The sequence below is a fragment of the Dipodomys spectabilis genome, unplaced genomic scaffold (genome assembly GCF_019054845.1).
Source record: "Dipodomys spectabilis isolate Male_0828 unplaced genomic scaffold, ASM1905484v1 ptg000532l, whole genome shotgun sequence".
NCBI classification, from domain to species: Eukaryota; Metazoa; Chordata; class Mammalia; order Rodentia; family Heteromyidae; genus Dipodomys; species Dipodomys spectabilis.
Window position 1 is genome coordinate 1,041,579 of NW_024871209.1, and position 19,609 is coordinate 1,061,187.

The following is a 19,609-nucleotide window of genomic DNA, read 5'->3' on the forward strand; positions in this document are numbered from 1 at the left end:
AGCTGGAGTGCCTGTGCCTGGCTCCAAATGCATTTTCGACTCAGGAGCTTTTTCAACTGACAGTGAGCTTATGGGGCTGCAACCTATCGTAAGTTCGGAAGCATTGTATAGAAAAGGGATAAAGGGATAAAGAAGAGGAGGAAAGAGGAAATAAAGGCGTGACACAAAGTGTCCAGAAGAGAGGACAAATGGCACGCGCCACCGGCTCCCTCCTGGGACCCCGTGGCAGGCCACCACACCTGGCTGCGTCCTCCTCTCCCCTCTTTCAGACCCAGCCTCGGCTCCTTTCTCCAGGCAGTCAACTCCCTGATGCTCTCCACTGCTGGAACATCCACAGGCCTGTTTTCCCTCCTGGTGTGCTGCACCAGGCTGGGCTGAATCCAGGTTGTTTGCCAGGTGGCTCCCAGGCCTGGGGTGAATCGAGAGATGCGATTCTCAGGAAGCATGGGACAGGGCAGGGGGGACGGGGGGACCGAGGGGAGGAGGAGGGGTCAGGGGAGTCGCCAGGGAGGCCAGAAGGTTGTCGAATGTCACGAGTGTAGTTGTGTCACCATCATGACCACCGAGCATGGACCTTGAAGCATGGGCAGTGCCACCACGATGTGATGACAACCTAAGGCTGTGTCCCCACAAAACTTCTAACAACGCCTGCAGTGTGCTGTAGATGGCTGAGTCCCTAAGACAGACATTCTCAAAGCATCCAAATCAGCTCAGAACGGCTGGGTCATGTTGGCATGAGAATGGCCACGAGAACGGAACTGAGCTATGCTGCGTGAGAACGGCCAGGCGAGGCAGGGGACGAAGAGAAACAAAGGGGAATGAGGAGCAGGTGCAGAAGGGCCCACAGAGGCAGAAATGAGGAAGCTGGTGGAGACAGTGTGCCAGTCCCTAAGCCCAACTCTGCAGGCTGCGGGGCGGGCTCCCTTGGCTTGGTACCATGGGCACAGAGCAGCCCGGTAGACACGGTCTCATCTCAGCACAGACAGATCTGGGTTACAATAAAGCCTTGGATGTGGTCTTTTCCCACGCCTTCAGCACCGGCTCCTTTCTGTGCCTCATCACAAGTACCCGGCTCTCCATCTGCCCCAGCCCATTCCAGGCCTCCAGCCACCACTGCCTATGGTCATTACTGTTGTACGGAGCAGGGACAGGGCCATGATTAGCTCAAGATGTTGTGGCTGTGATCTCTCCTAGCCACACTGCCACGTCATTGATTCAAGAAGGCGGTGGCTCAGTGAGCTGTGGGGAAAAGCAGGAGTGAATGAAATGGAATCCTGAATAGGAGAATCCTGCCGATGGGCTCTCATGGAGGGAGATGGGAGCCACCCCCAGCTCAGCTGCTGAGACCATACTTCTGTTGAATGAACCACAGGAGTCAAAGGCAGATTGCGATGATGTACAAGAAGTAACATGGAGTTTTCAGTGGCCTGTAAGGGTTTATCTTGTTTATTTAAAATGGTTTATATCATTTATTATTTACTTATTTATACAAACATGTAAATAATCAAATATCTTGTTGATGTATTTACATATATGCATATGTAAATACACGTGTATATGTTTATTTTTATATTTGTGCTAGTACTTCGTCTTGAATTCAGGGGCCTGGGCACTGTCCCTTAAGAGTTTTTTGTGTTTGTTTGTTTGTTTGCTGGTGTTCTACCACATGAGCCACACCTCCAGTTCCAGCTTTTTGGTGGTTAACTGGACAAGAGCCCCATGGACTCTGCTGCCTGAGCTGGCTTCCAACCGTGATCCTCAGATCTCAGCCTCCTGAGTAGCTAGGATGACAGGCTAAGACCCACAGGCACCTGGCTTACCAGTTCATTTTGTGCTGGGCACCAGGACAAGGGCAGGCATCTGACTACAGCCCATTCCCAGCTCTCTCACAGTGACAGGTATGAGAAGGAAAGAGACAAAGACCCTCCACCCTGATCAGTGGTTCAATTCCACAAAGGTTTTGGGTCCAATAGCCAACTGAAAGGTCCTGGCCCTGCATTCCATTGTAGCTTAGCTCCCAGCCTACCCACACCAGTACTTGGCACCAGGGCACATGACCCCCCACCCCCAGCAAGTAGCCAATGCTGGTCTGGGGTGGTCAGGAAGCAGAGCAGCCAGGAAACAGGTGCAGCCATGTTGTCTGAGTTACTCTGTCAGTCCTGCAGACCTCCGAGGGGCCGCCCTGCTGTGGGCGCTGCTCACCCCACCTCCCTGTTTCTGGGGCCATGTCTGAGTCCACCAACGCCCGCTCTAGATTTGAGCTGCAAGGAGTCTGCTCCATATCCATAAGTGCAAAGCACTTATCAAGCTCACTCTCTGGCAGAGCAGAGCAATGCGGCATGGAGAGTTTGCCAATATCTGAATGTAGGATGGGGACGCCGGGCACCTGTGCCGTTACTCAAGGATGTGCGGGAAGTACTGGGCACCGTGACTCTCACTCTCCCACCAAAAGCACTGCAGACTGGCACCCCCTATAAAAACAGCCCCAGAGTCCAGCACTGGCGCTAGTTCCACAGATGATTTTAGGAGGCTCACACGTCACCTCGAAGACAAAATGGATGATCAATTTAGAAAGAAACTTGGAACCAGATTAGAATGTCGAGTTAAAACAACAACAACAACAACAAAACAATGGGAAAGAAGGGCCAAAATGCAGATCCAAAACACAGCAAGAAATGGGGGTGGACAGAGACGCATCAGCCTGGCAGAGCCCTCAGGCCGCCTCACTCACCCAGAGCCCACCCTCCACCGGAGCCAGACGCCGCTCCCGTCAAGCACGGGCTGCAGGAGAGGCAGCAGGAGGTCTGATGCCCTGCGGCTGCCCCCAGAGACCCCAATGGAAGCCTGCCTGCCCGCCAGTCTTGTTCCCACGGCATCGGATGTCCTGCTTAGTATGGTCTAGCTTGAAGCTGTCTTCCAACGTGTGTGTGGGGAGGGAAGGGGGGGTGTAGGAGGGATAACCGCACTGTCAGCTTTCTGATACTGTATGAAATGCTGGAGGCCATCAGCTTACAAAGAGGGAAGGTTCCTGGGAGGTTGCAGGCCAAGACCAGTTGGTCCTGTTGCTTTTAGGCCTGTGGTGGCATTGTGTATCATGCCGGGAGGTCACACAGAGAAAAACCTCCAGGAAGGAAGTAAAAGTGAGGAGAGGAAGTGCCAGGACTGGGGCCCACGTCCCCTCCGAGGGCACAGCCCAAGACCCAGACGCACTCATTAAGACCATTCTTCCTCTAGGAGGAAGGGGCAGGGCCTCCCCAGGACCCGGCCTCCAACACGTGGGCCTCTAGGAGACATTACAAACTATGATGATGAAACGGCCAGACATAATTTTCATGATCAGAAAGGAGGAAGAATTCTGGCCAGGCACCGGTGATCACGCTTGTAATCCTAGCTACTCAGGAGGCTGAGATCTGAAGATTGTGGTTTGGAGCCAGCCTGGGCAGGAAAGTCTGTGAGACTCCAATTAACCCAAAAAGCCAGAAGTAGAGCTGTGACTCAAGTGGTAGAGCACAAAAGCTCAGGGACAGCACCCAAGAACTGAGTCAAACCTCAGGACCAGCCCCTCACTCCCCCCAAAAAAAGAAAAGTAAATAAGAAGGAGGAAATGTTCCAGTGTGGCAGAAAAATGATGTGTTTTTTTTTAACTTCTTGTTTTCTGTTTTTTCTTCAAAGCACTAAAACTCCAAAAAGGCTGTTCCTCCTAGGCTGTACACTAGGACTCATGCTTGTAATTCTGGGGGCAGAAGTCAGGAAGACTGTAATTCATGGCCAGCCCAGGTTAAAAAAGTAATTCCCACTGGGCGCTGGTGGCTCATGTCTGTCATCCTAGCTACTCAGGAGGCTGAGATCTAAGGATCGTGGTTCAAAGCCAGCCTGGGCGGGAAAGTCTGTGACACTCTTATCTCCAATAAACCACCAGAAAACCAGAAGTGGCGCTGTGGCTCAAGTGGTAGAGCGCTCACCTTGAGCTGAAGAGCTGAGGGATAGCGCCCAGGCCCAGAGTTCAGGCCCCATGACCGAGTGACTCTCTGCCTCAATCCAAATTGAGGTATGGAGTAGTGGGTATGGCGTGGTGGCCATGGAATGTGCCAGCCTGTGATCCCTGCTCTGTGACAGGCCAGAGGTCAGATGAGACTCTCACACAAAAAGGAATGGGGGTGGCTCTGCAGTAGAGAGCCCAACCTAGCAAGTATTAGGCTCTGAGCTTAAACCCCAATACCACAGGGTAGAAGTGGACAAGGCCTTACAGAAGAGCAGTAGGGTAGGGTTTTATGGCACAGGGGGGTAAGAATGGCAGGAAACCCTAGAGAATGAACAGTGCGTGCAAGGACATGGGTGAGGCAGCACCCACCGGGGGCGGAGGGCGCGAGGAGAGCTGCTGTTTGCCGAGTGCGATGCGAGGCAGGCTGACTTAATAACGTTTTAAAGCTCAGGCAAATTGGAAAACCAAAGAGAAGTGAAAAGAAAATTCAATTTGAAGAGGTAAAAAGAAATCTTATTAAAATCGGCTCCACTAATTTGGAGCATCCAGTAATTCAGAGAGGTAAGCGGAAGCATTTGCAGGGTGGTTTCACCACGTTAGTGAGATGGGAGACGTCATTTCCACACCGCAGACGGTGCCAGGAGGTTTGCAGCCGCTCCAAAGTGCACGGTCACGTAGCAACAAATAAATGCTAACGACGAGCCCTTAATATATTCATTAACGCAGGTCCCGCAGGCACCTCTTCCATCTACACCTTATTAGACTTTCTACTTCCTGCACCATGTTGCTGGGTGCAGACCTGGCCACTTGGGTTGTTTCTGTGCAAAAAAGCCAGCTTGCAGCCTTAATTAAAACCACGCTCATTTCATTAGATGGGTCTGGGACGGAGAAGGGCAGCCCACACCACTTGTCTGCTTGGTGACATCCTGAAAAGGACACTGGGAAGCCGGGCTCCCTGGGGACTGACATCACAACACAAACCTTGTGCTGGTTTGGGGCTCATCAGAAATCTCATTACTCCCCCAGCAGACTTGGTAGGGGTGGTACAGAAAAGGTGAAAACTGCCAGAGAGGTGTGGCCTGCTTTTTCCTGGACCTCGCACAAAGCACGTGGTGAGGAAGGAAAGGCATCATAAGCCAGATGCTGAGATCTGCCACTGACCCAAGATGACCAGAGCTAGCTCCATGAGGGCCAAGGACGTGGTACGAAATGCCAGGCTCCCGCACGGGGGTGCACACCGCTCCCTCTTTCTGCTGCTTCCTCCCCCAATCCTGCCTCTTTGAGATGGTGTATGATGTTCCCATCCACACAGTGTGTTCCCTGTGCAGACGCATCGAGGGTCTCCCCGTCTCTAGCTGCAGGCAGTTTCTGTCTCTGCTCCTTCTGCCCGTTCCTTGTGAGCTTCTCAGGCTACTGCATCTCAAGCCATGAGTCCGGGGCAAACACGCAACTTGGTGTAACCGGTGTCCAACTGTGATAAATAATACTGCGTCAGGTCCCAGACGCACAGTGACGAACAAGGTAAACAGGACCTGGCTTCAAGGAGCTGGTGTTCGTTCTGGTCCCGGGGAGCATGGCCTTTGCTCCTGGACAGAGGTGCCAGCCACAGGCAGCTCTGAGCACCAGGTGCGCTGATGCAGGAGCCCTGGCGAGCGTTCAGTTTGACCTATCCACCATCTCGCTGACGCATTGAGCTTTGGCAGTAAACACCCTGACAACGCTCTCACACATTCATCGGGAGTGGTGGCCCACCTTTCGAGTTATTTCTCCTCTTTTCACACATGACATAGAATCGTGGTCACACCTGAGAAGTGTCCAGGGACTTGTGAGCAGCAGCCTTGTGCAGGGGCTGCGAAGAGGGGGGCGGAGTGTCAACCTGGCTGTGATACCAGACCCGGCCAGAGGGGGGAGCCGCAGAGAACACCCTGGTCTGCAGGCTGCATGGTGAGGATCTGGGACTGGGAGTGGGGGGTATTGAGTCAGAGGGTGAGGGGTCAGTATTGGGACTCGGGGGGGTGAGGGGTAGGGAATGATGGGAGATGCTGGGCTTTGTCGTCAGGCAGGTGGGTTACAACACCAAATCCCCAACATCGTGACCTGAGCATGCTCAGTCTTGTCTACCCAGGTGAGCTGGGCATGCTCACCAGATTCCCTTTCCTCACACCTGTATCGGGAAGGCCCTGGTCAATGGAGAGGGTTGTGAGGTGAGGGAGGGGTGAGGCCCTGTCTCACGGGGACAATGACCTCAACCTGCGCCTGAGAATCGATGGGTCAAGTGTCAGAAATTGTGCGCGCTGACTGACTCCTGTCTTTGGACTGAAATCCATCTGGATAGCAACAGTTCGTGGGTGGAGATGGTGAATACGACAAGCCATCCTCCACCTCTGCAGGGCTGGAGCTGGTCCGCGTGAGCCAGCCCACCGTGGATTCTCATCCCCAGGCTGCGCTTGTGAGCCCTGGGACCTTGTCCCCAGCTTCTCCAACTGTGGCCAAGAAGCAGCATCTGCCTCCTGGGACAGTCCTGAGGACTGATAATCAATAAGCCCGTGGAGGCCTTCTGGCTACAGAAAGCACGCAGGAGAGCATGAGCAGCGGGGCATGGCACAGAAGGCATCACGCTAGGGCAGTGGGCAGGGAGGCAGGGAATCCCAAATGCAGCCCGTGGGTGTGGGAAGTCGGTGGGCAAGGCCCATGCCTCCTCCGGTGCAGGGAGTTTCACAGTGAACCCAGCGGAAGAGACAGAGGAAGAGCAGGGATGAGGGCCCGGAGAGTGAGGACAGGCGGCCTTATCACAGGTAAGTCTGCAATAAAAATGCTCCAAGATGGCAGCCAGGGTTGGTTCAGCACTCACTGCGGAACTGCCAGCCCCAGCTCTCCAGCCCCAGCCTTGGGATTACACAGAGCCTCATCAAATGGCCCTGGCACGCTCAATGTCAGGGAACATCCTGTAACACCCTCGACCCAGGCTCCCAGGCCCCTGCCCTCTGCAACATGCCATCCTCCAGGCCCCTACAGAGAGGACTAGAAGTCTGGCACCTTCGAAGCAGGAGCTGAAGCCCCAGTGATACTGCCGCGGAGGAAGAGTCCAAGAAGAGGAAAGAGTGCCGGAGGAGACAGCAGCACCTTTTCCTTGACCGCCAGAGGTTACCATGGTGACAAGAGCCCCCCCCCCGCCCCGAGGCACTGAAGATGGGAGATGTCACTAGTTGGAATTGGGAAAACCCCAGTATTCTCCCCGTGTGTCAGGGATGTCCCCTTAACCCCAAGTGCACAGCTGGTGTCTGGAATCTCACTACTTTATAAGAGGAGACCATTACGGAGATGGAGGAAAGGCAGCAGGGCGCAATGGATGGTTGCCAGTGGGCCACTGTCGGCTGCGTAAGATGGGGTGGCCGTCTTGCCTGCTGTCCTCTCCTCACTGCCAGCACAGTGCCTGGCCTATCACAGGTGTGTGACAGCACTGGATGAACCGAGTTACTAAATATGAGAAGCTAGGGCTGCCACCGTGACCAAGGCGTGTTCTCCTCCCTGAGCTGCTTCCGCTAATGGAGGAAGCAGGTGAACACAGTGGAGCCGATCTGCACTGTAACTGAGCCAGAAGCAGGCACTACTGCAGGGGAGAGGAAGTCCCGAGGAGGCTCCAAGGAAGAGGCTCCAAGGAGGCCATACCCCTGAATCCAAGAGGGCAGAAGCCATATTGCTGCTCATCACCTCTAAATTCTTGGAAGGATACACAGCATCTGACAGCCACCTGAAGTCCAATCAACACCCGCTCTGTGGTGGATGGAAACATGTGGGAGGAAATGCGTTCTCACAGAGGCCCAGGCAGGAGGGACAGCATGGTGAGGGCCTGGAGAGATGAGGACAGCAGGACTTGCCACAGATAACAACGAACCATTCGGTATGGCAACAAACTGTACCAAGATGGCGGCAGGGATAGGTGTCAGGAGATGGGTGGGTGGAATGTCAGAGGGGGAGCACTGTGAAGCCTTGTCCCTAGAGGTAGCAGGCTCAGCTTTGACATTTGATCCAACTGGAGCACACGGGGACGGACGGCTGCGGCCGGCCGTTGAGGTGCTCGTTACCTCAATGGAAACAGCGCTGTGGCACCTGGCGGTGGCCTGTGGAAGGGCTACAGATCCTTTGCCAAGGTCCCGCTGGGGCCTCTGCCTCCGTTCACCCCCAGCCGCTCCCCCGGCACCCCTGCTTCAGACACAGTACTTATGCCTTTACTTTATACCATTTTTTTTGGTCAGTCGTGGGGTTTGAACTCTGGACCTGGGCACTGTCCCTGAGCTCTTCAGCTCAAGGCTAGCACTCTACCATTTGCACCACAGAGCCACTTCTAGTTTTCTGGTGGTTCATTGGAGATGAGTCTCATGGACTTTCCTGCCCAGGCTGACTTTGAACCACAATCCTCAGATCTCAGCCTCCTGAGGAGCTAGGATGACAGGCGTGAGGCACCGACACCTGGCCTACTTTATACCATTTTGCTTCAAGCAAAGGGTCTTAGAGTAGCCCATAGACACCTATGTATCAGTTTCTTCCATCACCACTCAAAGAAGGTTCTAGAAACACACGATTGCTTTGAGAAATACTTACACTGGCTTCAGGTGTCTGCTGTCACCCTATCTAGCCAGATACTCACTCTTATACTTGTTTTGACAGCAGATGGCAGTGGATGTCTCCCTCACACAATTTAAAACAAAACGTTTAATGAAACAGCCTGAGGTAAGTGGGAAAGAATTCTGAACAGCCCCAAAACACGAACAAGTTCCCACTCACCAACGCTTAGTCAGACTCAGAGTCTAGTACTAAAACTGAAGTCCGTGGGAGCGCCCCCAAATAGAGACAAGAAGTGACTGGAGCCCACGGTACCCAACCAGCCAGAGCCAGCCTCAAAGGACAAGCGGGAGTGTCCCATTAACCATGGAGACCCTTCATGGGGCGGGACCCAGAAGGTACCCCAGCGTCTGACTGGAGACTGGCACTGTGACGTCACAGACCAGTGTACGGATCGGAAGCAGACACTGGGAGCAAAATGAGCCTGCCCCAAGGCGGCTGCTCAGGCTCCCACACAAACCCCACCATCCCACAGAGGTGACCTGCAGCTCACAAGCCGACACTGGCGTTCCCAGGCCAGGGAGCCAGCACGGCCCAGCTCTGGTGAGAACATGCTTCCTCTATTTCTAGGCTGCAGACAACTTTCTTACTGTATTCTCTATCTAATCTCCCCCCTTCCCTCCCTCCCTTCTTTCCCCCCTTCTCCCCTCCTGTTCTTCTTTCCTGCCTCCCTCCCTCCTTTCTTCCTTCTTTTCCCTACCTCTTCCACTCTCCTCCTCCTCCTTTTCCCTCTTCTTCAGAGACCACAGTGCCTTCCTTTGGGGCTTCCCCATGACTTCCTCGGCGGTAACTGGCTCCTAAACCCCATTTCATGGAAAGTGGGTGCTTGGGCATATAACCGTGAGTGGGCACATGCTTTGCCACCTTATTGTTGGCGAGCGGTGGGACTGGAGCCCAGGAGGTCAGACTCCAAGCAGAGAATCAAGATGCCCCTCTCCCCTCCCCTCCCCTTCTCTCCCACTCCCCCTTAGCAGGGCTTGCTGAAGACAGGGCTCTGCCCTCATTCTCTGAAGTATGATTTTTTTTCCCCGTTCCCCTTTGCTGTGGTTGGCTTAGTCTCAAGAGAGCAGAACAGCTCCGTGTGAGAACAGGTAAGAATATTACACCTGACAACTCGACTGGGGTTATCTCAGGCTGTGGAGCGCAGCCGTGCATTCCTCAGGAGCCAGGCCGTCAGAACTGATCGATGTGACCTTTGCCTGGGCCGGTTACGAAGGAACGTGTCACCAGGGAAGAAGAATGAGAAGGTGGAGAGTCACGCGCTCCACGGCTGCACTCACTCACTCTGTGTGACATGCAGGAAGCTGAGAGAAACTTAACACAAGCTGATGGTGTCCCTGTGAACCACGCAGGGGCTTCTACCCTGAGCAGCTGTCAAACAGGGGTGAGGGAGGCAGCAGACAGAAACTGGGGAGGGGTGTATGAGGATGTTATGAAGCCAGATGACTTCAAATCCCAGGTTCAAGTCCCACCTCTGCTACTTAAGAGTGTCATGGCTCGGTGGCCCATCTGTGAAATGAATAGAGTAATAGACAAGTCCATTAAGAGGAAAGAAATCACACAAGAGACATATCAAGTACCAGGTACATGTGAGCAGCCACCTCCCTGGAAGAGACTGTGGAGAGCAGCGCGGGGCGGGCTGGCCTGAGTTTGGATCAGCTCAGGCGGAGCAGGCAGGTAAGGAGCTGCTTACAGCCCAGTTCCGCCCCTGAGAAGGAGACAAGGCTCCTGCCCAGGACAGAGTGGATGGCAAGTGAGAAAATCAACTGTTACCTACTCATCCATTTCTCTAACATCACCTGCCTATCATTTATGTTCCTTGTATATACTTATATATTTATTTATCATCCATCTATCACATATATTCATATACAACATGTATACACATGTATGTATATGTGTGTACATACTCTTTCAGTAAGCAGTATTATCCTTTACATAAAATACAGTTTCATATCTTTCCATTAATTCTCAAAACTCACCAGCATAGAGTTACTATGCGCATTAAAAAGGAGGAAACTGAGGCCCCGAGACCTTAAAAGCAAGCCATAGGTTTGCTCCTTTCTGGCGTATAATGGCAATGCAGTCTCATTAAAAGCAATATTTGCGAAGACTCATCTGCTTTACCCAGCACTCTGTGTGAGACACAGGCACTGTGTCTCAAGCCTGTACAGGTGTCCTAGAACCCAACTCTCCATGAGGACATGCTACACAACACTATCCCCTGGAAAGGTGTGGCTCAGGGCTGGCCCTTTTGGCAGAACCCCAACTGGCAAATGACCAGAGACCCAGGCCTGAGGAACCCAGATGACGGGTGAGCCGTAGATGGCTCCTTGTGCTTGCACCCAGAAGAGCATCACCTGGCTCGAAAACAGCCTGCAAAGACTTGCTGTGGGGAGACAGCGCGCCACCAGACTACTCATTTGAAAGGGTTAAGTGCAAAATGGCTATGCACGTATTTTATACCCATGACATACACAATCACATCACTGACACAAAAATTCAAGAAAAAAGTGGACGAAGACTTGAGTAGCCATGGTGGGATTGGGAACAATTGTTGCTTTTTTAAAAGGTACTTTACTTGCTGTCTTTTCTGATCAGAAAGTTATTTGTAAAGAGTGCTCTTGTCAAGCAATCATTAACACAAAGGTTACTTCTCCAAGTGATAGAGGTGTTGGCTCGTTGCCTGGATGCATGGAGAGCTGAGCGATGCTACTCAGACTCTGCGGTACCACGTCTGGTATGGGTTTTCAGAGAGAGAGAGAGAGAGAGAGAGAGACAAAGGGGGGGAGGGAGGAGAGGGAAATGCCTGTATCTGGAGCATGCGCCACGCCTGCCTTGGTCTCAGACAGAAGACCTCCTTCCTCTCCACCCAAGGCTTAAGGAGCCTCTGGCATCATTGATGACAATGAGCAACGGGGACATGCTGATGTCCCATCAGGGCCGCCTTGCTGCTCAGAAGGTTCCAGAGTCAGCTGAGCTTCTGGACACAGCCCCTCCTCACCCCTTCCACCACACCACACTCAGGTGCCCTTTACTCCAGGGCTTCCCATACGCCAAATGCTGTGCCAGACTCCAGAAACAATGCTAAGAAACAGCCCTGCTTTGGGACGTAGGCTTTGCTGAGTACAGGTAAGTGCACCCATCAATAATTAGGGTGCGTCCTGGTAAAGGCTGTCCTGTATGGACACTGGGCAAGGGGGAGACTGCAAACAGGAAATACCACCTGACGGGCACAGGAGGACCGAGGAGACCTTGGGGGAGACGGGGTCGGGATTATTTCAGAAAAAGGAGATACCACGTGCAAAGACCCAGGGATGGAGAGCCAGCACTCGAGAATACAATGTGGAGTAGAGACGATAGTCCAGGATGTGATGGAGAGAATGTTCTGGAACATGGATGTGTGAGCCAGACTGGCAATTTCGCACCTCCATGCCATGTGGAGTGAACCATGGGTTCCCTGTGCGCACCGGCGAGATGGATGGGGCTTTCTAAAAAGTTAGGCTCCCCACAGATGGCTCAACTCGGCACTGTCATGAAATAAGCCACCTCGTTTCCAAATGTGCGCGGGCCTCCTCTCATCCCCTTCCAGCCCCGGTTATCAGGCAGAAGACGAGAGCTGCAGCACAAGTGAAGCACACACTGACGGGCTTTGTTGTTTTTTGTCAGTTGTGGGGTTTGCGCTCAGAGCCTGGGCACTGTCCCTGAGCTTTTTCACTCAAGACTAGCGCTCTACCACTTTGAGCCACAGAACCACTTCCGATTTTCTAGTGGTTCATTGGAGATAAGAGTGTCATGGGCTTTCCTGCCTGGGCTGGCTTCCAACCGAGATCCTGAGATCTCAGTCAGCCTTTTGAGTAGGTAGGATTACAGGCGTGACCCACCAGCACCCTGCACACTAAAGTTGCCATCAGAAAACTTACACTACTCAAGAGCGCACGAGCCTGGGACATGGTTTTTCTGTGTACAAGGCCAGCATGGCCTGGGCCCGGGAAGGAACTGAGGAGGGGCTCGCCGCAGGAGGGTGGCACTCACCACAGATTGACCAGGAATGGATGCTCCAGCCCTTGCATGATCTGCAGCTCCCGGAACACATTCCGCACCTCATCCCTCTCGATGCACTTCTGCTTGTTCATGTACTTCATCGCGTACATCTTCTTTGTGTCTCGCTTCTGCACGATGCATACCTGGGCGACAGTCGGAGAAGAGAGCATTCAGGCAACATGTGAAGGAAAAGGAAAGGGCAAGTCAAGCCCTCACTGGGTGCCTACACCCAGGGCCAGCTCTGTTCTGACAACCTGCAGGCAGAGCAGCCAGCGCTGGCTAAGCTGAAAGATCTTTATCAGACGTTCACCCTTTCACTAACTCTGTTCCTGGAGGGCTGGCTTTCCAACGTTGGGGAGTCGCTGCAGATTTGGGAATGAATGGAGCTGCCCTGTCCTCCGGGAACCAGTCAGGAGGAAACCAGCAAAGGCACCCGCGGAGCAAGGCGCTGGGACGTGTGTGCACGTGGGGCAGGACCCCTGGTCCAGCTCACTCCACAGCCTGAAAGCCGAGGCTGAGATTACAGTCTGCAGTGCTCAGAGAGAGAGCACGAGGCTCGTCTGTCGACAATGGGCAGAGGCTTCTGGGAGAGCCGTAGGGGTGTCACCTCAGCCCAGAGGTGGCTTAGAGGTGGAGGAGACTCTTTAAAATTAATTCCGGCTTCCAGGTAGAGTTGAAGATGACACCACCAGTGCTTAGAAGTTTGGCTTGGGGGGCAAGAAATAAAGAGATTCATGGAGCTGGAAAGTTTGGGTTTATTAAAAGAGGTGTGTGGGGTTGAATGGCCAGGAGCCGGGGAGGGGGGAGCACCTGATTCATTGGCCCCTTGGGCCTGACCAAGGGAACTGAGGGTTTGCATGAGGCATTTAAGAAATGCTCTGCTCCCCAGCAACACCGAGCTAAGAAGGCTGGTCCAGGGGCAGGAGGATGGACTCTGCCTGTGGCCCCTTGGGTCTGAGGAGGACAGTGTCCATGGGTCCCACTCCTGGGCCAGGCAGGGCTGGGAGATGGGAAGTCCACCTGGCCAACATCAAATAAAGAGAGCAGACAAGGCCAACGCACTGAGTTGAGACAGGGTCTGGCGGCAAGTCAGAAGCACAGAGAACAGTTTGAGCTCTGCAGCCAATCTAACCCAGGCTTCAGTCCTATCTGCTGTGTGACCCTGGCTTGTCAGCTGCCTTCTCTGAGCTTCAGGGTGCTCTGCAGAGCTGCTGATCCGTCACCATGTGAGATCAGAGTGGCAGTTTAGCAATGTGCAGCCTGGAAGAGCCCTGGCAGGGCCCAAAGATGCTGTCCCCTTGACCTCTGGACAGTGACAGATACAAGTCTGCCGTGCACGTCACCCAGTGTGGGGTGTTTTCCTTACAGCTGCTCCTGTGGAGGAAGACTGCAGGGTACAGGCAAGGGCCCAGTGGCGCTATGTTGAAGTAGGGTAGGTCCTAAGTCAAATGGCAAGAACTGTCCTCAGTCGAGGAAGGGCGAAGACATGCAGAGGGAGGAGGCCGGGGAACCTGGGGCAAAGCCTCTACTTGGCCAGGTTGAGCATGAGCTGCAGCAGGCCCTGGGGGGCGGGGGGAGAGCACATGGCAGCAGGGGGCGGGGAGGGACTAGCCCTGCACACATCCACAGACGAGGCTTCAGCCTTCCTCCTTCCGGCCTGGGGGTTGTCTCCTTCCTGGGTGCCTGCACGCTGGACTTCCACTTCCGGAAGTGCACCATAGCAGAATCTGCTGCCATGGGCCACCGTTGCACTGGCCCCGGGGAGGCAGTGGGGGCCTCCTTCCACCCGAGTCCCCCCGCATGGAAAACTCGCTCAGTCAGCTGCTCTGCCCCTGAGAAACTGGTCTGCGGAGCCAACCTCCAGGTCTGCAGGGCTTCTGGCCCTCGCCAGGCACCAGAGCCCCAAACGGGTGGTCTGAGCACTGGACGGAGGACCGGGAAGGAGTCACTCATCACCTGGAGCAGCTCTGTCCAGGTCCGAGGAGCCTCCACCTTCAGGGGGAAGACGAGGCCTCGGCGGTACCAGGGCTCCTCAGTGGCTGCCCAGAGCCCCGTCCATGGGATAACGCCACTAGAGCAAGCCTTGGGCAAAGCCACCAGCGTCAGAGGCAAAGGCGTAGTCGACACTCCTCCTCCGTCTCATTCGTGTAGGATTTGGGATGATTGTCTGTAGGACGTGTAGGACGTGTAGGGACAGGTCGATGAATTCTTCAGGGCACATGGCTAGGGAAGCAAGGACATTTCCTCAGAGCATCTTTTCTCTCCAGGACTATCATCTTCAACCAGGGGCCGGTGACAGAGGAGCACAGAGCCAGGTCACACAGCCTGGAAAGCCCCTCCCGCCTCAGCTCCCGGAAAGCCTACAGCTCTTCCCTTGCCGGTCCCAGGGCAGACGCTGGGCAGTCCATCTCTGAGCCTCCCCACCTCTCCCTCTGCTGGGCTGGCTCTCAGTGAACTACTGGATGAGGAAACAGCTGCAGCCTCTCGTTCAAAGACATCCGTTTTCTTGCAGAAGCAAGATTCTGGGAAACAGCCATAGGGAGGAAATTAGAATTGATGTGGTTATTAATGAGAGGGAGCAGGATGTCATTGTTCAAATAATTAGGCTGTGTGTGTGTGTGCGCGTGCGCGTGTGTGTGTGTGTGTGCGCACGTGTGTGTGTGTGTGTGTGTGTGTGTGTGTGTGTGTGTGTGTGCCAGTCCTGGCACTTGAACTCAGGGCTCAGGTGCTGTCCCTGAGCCTTTGTGCTTAAGATCGGAACTCTACCACTTAAGCCACAGCTGCACATCCAGCTTTTTGGTGGTTAATAGGAGATAGTCTCACAGACATTACTGCTTGGGCTGGCTTCAAGCCATAATTCTCAGCTCTTAAGCCACCTGGGTAGCTAGGATTGCAGGTGTGAGCTGCTGGGGGGGCATGGCTCACATACTTGACTTTTAGCCGCAGATAAGTGACTTTTAATCCACCCCCCCTTTCTCCTTTATTGTTGCACAGTTTTCTCCAAGGTAACAATGAGATCTGTGACACATGCGCTTAGAGCCACAGTTGTAGCCAAGATCTGTTGGAGATCTTTATGCTTTCATAAAAGAGAATCACTACACATGGTCTCAGCTATCTACCCACACCACTCTTCTGGTCTCTCCTACCCTGAACAAGGAGGTACTGTCTAGAGCTGCAACAGCTCCTTGTGACCATGAGGCCAAGACAGACTCCAAGATGCTGACCCTCCTATCTCAGAGACCCACTTCCAGACGTCTGGGCTATCTGTGGAAAGTAAATCCTGTTTGCCTCTGTCAGGGAGGTTTTCTGTTCCTCGGCGTGTGGCCTAACTCATCTATCACAGAATCGCCAGATGACTCTCTAGCACGTAAATCCCATTTGGTCTCTGGTCAGTGGAGAGATCAAAGATTGGCCTCAAGAGATCCCCTCATTTAGGTAAATATTTCACTGCCCCGGGCTACGTCCCATGTGAGCCCTCAAGACGTCATGTTGTCTGAGGTCTCAGAGTTTTGTGGGCTACTCAGACAGGACATGAGAATAAAACCATTGTCCACTGCTGTGAGGTACAGCACCTTGCCTTCTGCCACAAGTGGCAGACAGCCTTGGATAATTCAAACATTGGTGCTGAGGGATATGTTTGAGTTCCTCCAATCCCCACGCTCAAGTCCTCATCTGTGGACCCCAGAATGTGACGATGGGGTTGTAGAAGTGAAGGAGGTCCCCGGGACAGCCTTGTCCACGCTGCCCCGTCCTCCTCAGAGGAGGCGGCCAGAGCCCAGGTGCACAGGGGGAGGCTGGCGTGAGGACCAGGGAGAAAGGAGGGGTCTGAACACAAGTCACCGGGTGAAGAACCTTCGCTGCAGACCCTGATCTCAGACTGTAGCTCCCAGGGCTGGGAGACATGGCCTGAGATACAGACCCACGCTGCTGCCTTCTGTCCTGAAGGGATGGAGAGGGTTGGGGGCTTGACCTGAGAGACAGGACTGGATGAATGGCCACTGGAAGGGTAAGCATGTACACAGCACACACACGGCACAGGGGCTTGGTGTGCAGGAAGCTCCTCCTGTGGAGGAGCTTGGGACAACTACAAGAGGTGGCAGTGTTTATAAATGGTGCTCCTCTCTCTCTCTCTCTCTCTCTCTCACACACACACACACACGCGCACACACACACACACACTGCTCCTTTCAGAGCCACCATGGGAGACAGAAACATCAGGAAACAGCAGTGTCCGTTTGGAGACAAGGCCCAGGCCCACTGCCTCCACTCCATGCCCCGTTCATTCTGGGATGAGGGAGATTGGAAGCGCTGACAGACGGGTAAAGGTTCCTGTGGCCAGTGGAAGAGGAAGGAAATGCAAATGAGCTGGCCAGGAGGCCTCACGCCCTTGGCCAGGCCAGGCTAGGAAGGACACAACAGGCCGCAGTTCCTGAAGTCTTTACTGTATAAAGTCCCCAGGAGCTGGCCAACTCCTCCAAGTGTACCTCCAGCCACCCAGGACCGGATTCATGTGATGTACATAAATGTCCCACTGAAGAGAAATGCATTCCACCCTCCAGAAAGATGCTGGAAAGAAACACGAAGGCTCCCCCCGACACTGTCACCTTGCAGCGTTCTAAAAGTCATTCTGACCTAAGAGTAACAGCTCACTCAGGCCTCAAAGAACTCAGGCAACTTTCCCAGAAGCGGCTGGTGGGGCCAGGCTTTCGAGCCCATGCTCACTAACTTTCTGCTGCCAGTTCATTAGTTCATGCAGTTTCCTGAAGTGAGCAACCGCACCCTGAGCCCTGTTGGTGTAGACGCGGTGCTGGGCACTGGGTAGATGCAGGCTGTCCTGTGGCCACTGCTGACTCTGGCTGCCTCTGGGCATTGTCACGTGCTCTCCTTTTGTCTGCGATGTTCTCTCTGCAAGATCTTCAGGTGGTGTTTCCTTCTCAGCAGTTGATCTGTGTTTAAGTGTCTCAGTGGGTCACCGCTGTTCTCAGCAGCCTCTGCCCCCAGCAAACTACCAGCTTGATGGTGTCAGCCCTTCCCACACCCCACCTCCTGCAGCCTGCTTGCCACACACAGAGACCTAGAAAGACAGAAGGGCAGGGTACTTGTTCCTAAATGTCTACTATGCCCCCAATCCTGCCAGGCATCCCGCAGAGTGCCACCACCTTTGAGGCCCGGTCATTTAAAAGATGAAAAGAAGTCTAATGTAGTATTTATTTTGATGCCAATACTGGGGTTCGAAGTCAGGGCCTGGACACTGTGTCTTGGCTTTTTCCCTGTTACTCTTAACACTTGGGCCACGGCTCCACTTTCAGCTTCTAGGTGAATATGAGTCTTATGGTCACTCCTGCCCAGGCTGGCTTTGAATCTCAATGCTCATATCTCAGCCTCTTGAGTAGCTAGGATTATAGGCATGAGCCATCAGTGCCTGGATTAAAGTAATACATTTTTAAGGGGAAAAATACACTGATAAGCCAAATGTTTTTGAGCATTCAAACTGACAAGCGCATACACAAACACTCATCCTTGCTTAACCCCTACACGGATCTGTTGCATTCTGGGAACTCGGCTGGATAGTCTAGTCTGCCTTTAAAGATGTTTTCACAATGGATTTGCTTGCGGCTTTGAAGGCCTGGCAGGGGGGAGAGGGACGCCTGGTCAGATGCCTGGGTATGGAAATGGTCAGCACCTCCGCAACACGTGCTCCATTTTAATCCAGAATCTTCCTCGGAGGGACATCAAGAGCTATTATCCCATAGCTCGTGCTGCTTTGTGCTAGTGTACATGCAGGCTGCCTCTGCCTTGTCTGAGAATTTCAATTAACTCCATGTTTATTTGGCTACCATTCTGCAGTGGCTTGAGCTGAGGGTCTGCTTGCCAATCAAGAAAGACAGCCCAGCTGGGTGCTGGTGGCTCATGCCTGCAATCCTATAGCTTCTCAGAAAGCTTAGCATGGAAGGACTGCTGTTCACGACTAGACTCGGCAGAGACCCCATCTTGAAAATGACAGAACAATAAAAGCGGACAGGAGATGTGGATCAAGTGGGAGAACCTACGAGCTGCTCAGCCTGGACCCTCTCCTGCTGCGGAGTAAGAGGAGCCTTCAGATGGAGGGGAAGCCAAGCAGGTGGGGGATGGGGGCCAAAGGGAATGGGGTCTAGGGATACTGGAGGTGAGATAAGGTGGGCAACTGTGGACAGGGGAGAGATCACCCCCAGACTTCAATAACCCAGAGCTGAGGATCTAACTGTTTGGCTCCCTTGGCCTGCTGATGCATTGTTAGATCACTCATTCACTTGTACAGATCCACTTCTATAATAGCATCACACATCATCTGCATCACACGTGATTTATGCGTGTCGTATGTGTCACATGTGCGTATGTGCACATATCACCATGTGTGTGTGTGCACATCACCCTGTTAGCAGGTGCACATGAGTGTACATCCATGCTGCATACATTTACATGCGTATGTCTGCCTGGCTTGGTGGCGCTGCATATGCTGTGCTTTGAACACACGGATCGTGACACCCACAGTGTCATATATTCCTATACCATGGCAACACTGTACTGTAAGAGGTGGGGCCTGGCAGGGGAGGCCCTTAGGTCATTTGCTCTCACAGGGGGCTGTAACACTCTGATCTCTCTGTTTCCTGGGTTGAGATGTGGCTCTTAGCTCTGACACATCCTCTGGTCTGTCACCGCTATCCTCACACAAAGCAATGGGCTAGCTGACCTAGGACTAGTTTCTAAATCTACAAGCTTAATAAACCCTGTAGTTTTAGTTCTACTGTAGTAACAAGAGACTATACTGTGTATGTACTTGTGTATAGACAAGCATCTGTACACTGTATATGGCTAAGACAGGGTACCTATCTATGTATCCAGATGCATGTTTGCACATGTAGGTGTGCACATATTTGTAGAGTGGACCTTTACCCACAGGACTCTGTCTCCACCCACCTC

The 19,609-nt window shown here is 53.3% G+C and overlaps 1 protein-coding gene across 2 annotated transcripts in view; it reads right to left on the bottom strand.

The window, feature by feature from the left end:
- Positions 1–19,609, bottom strand: part of Stk32b (serine/threonine kinase 32B) — a 175,422-nt gene that overhangs the window by 115,183 nt on the left and 40,630 nt on the right. For both annotated transcript variants that reach the window (XM_042670318.1, XM_042670317.1), the window contains exon 3: positions 12,641–12,792. In XM_042670318.1, the coding sequence (XP_042526252.1) occupies positions 12,641–12,759 (119 nt within the window). In that variant the 5' untranslated portion in view covers positions 12,760–12,792. The remainder of the gene's footprint in view (positions 1–12,640; positions 12,793–19,609) is intronic.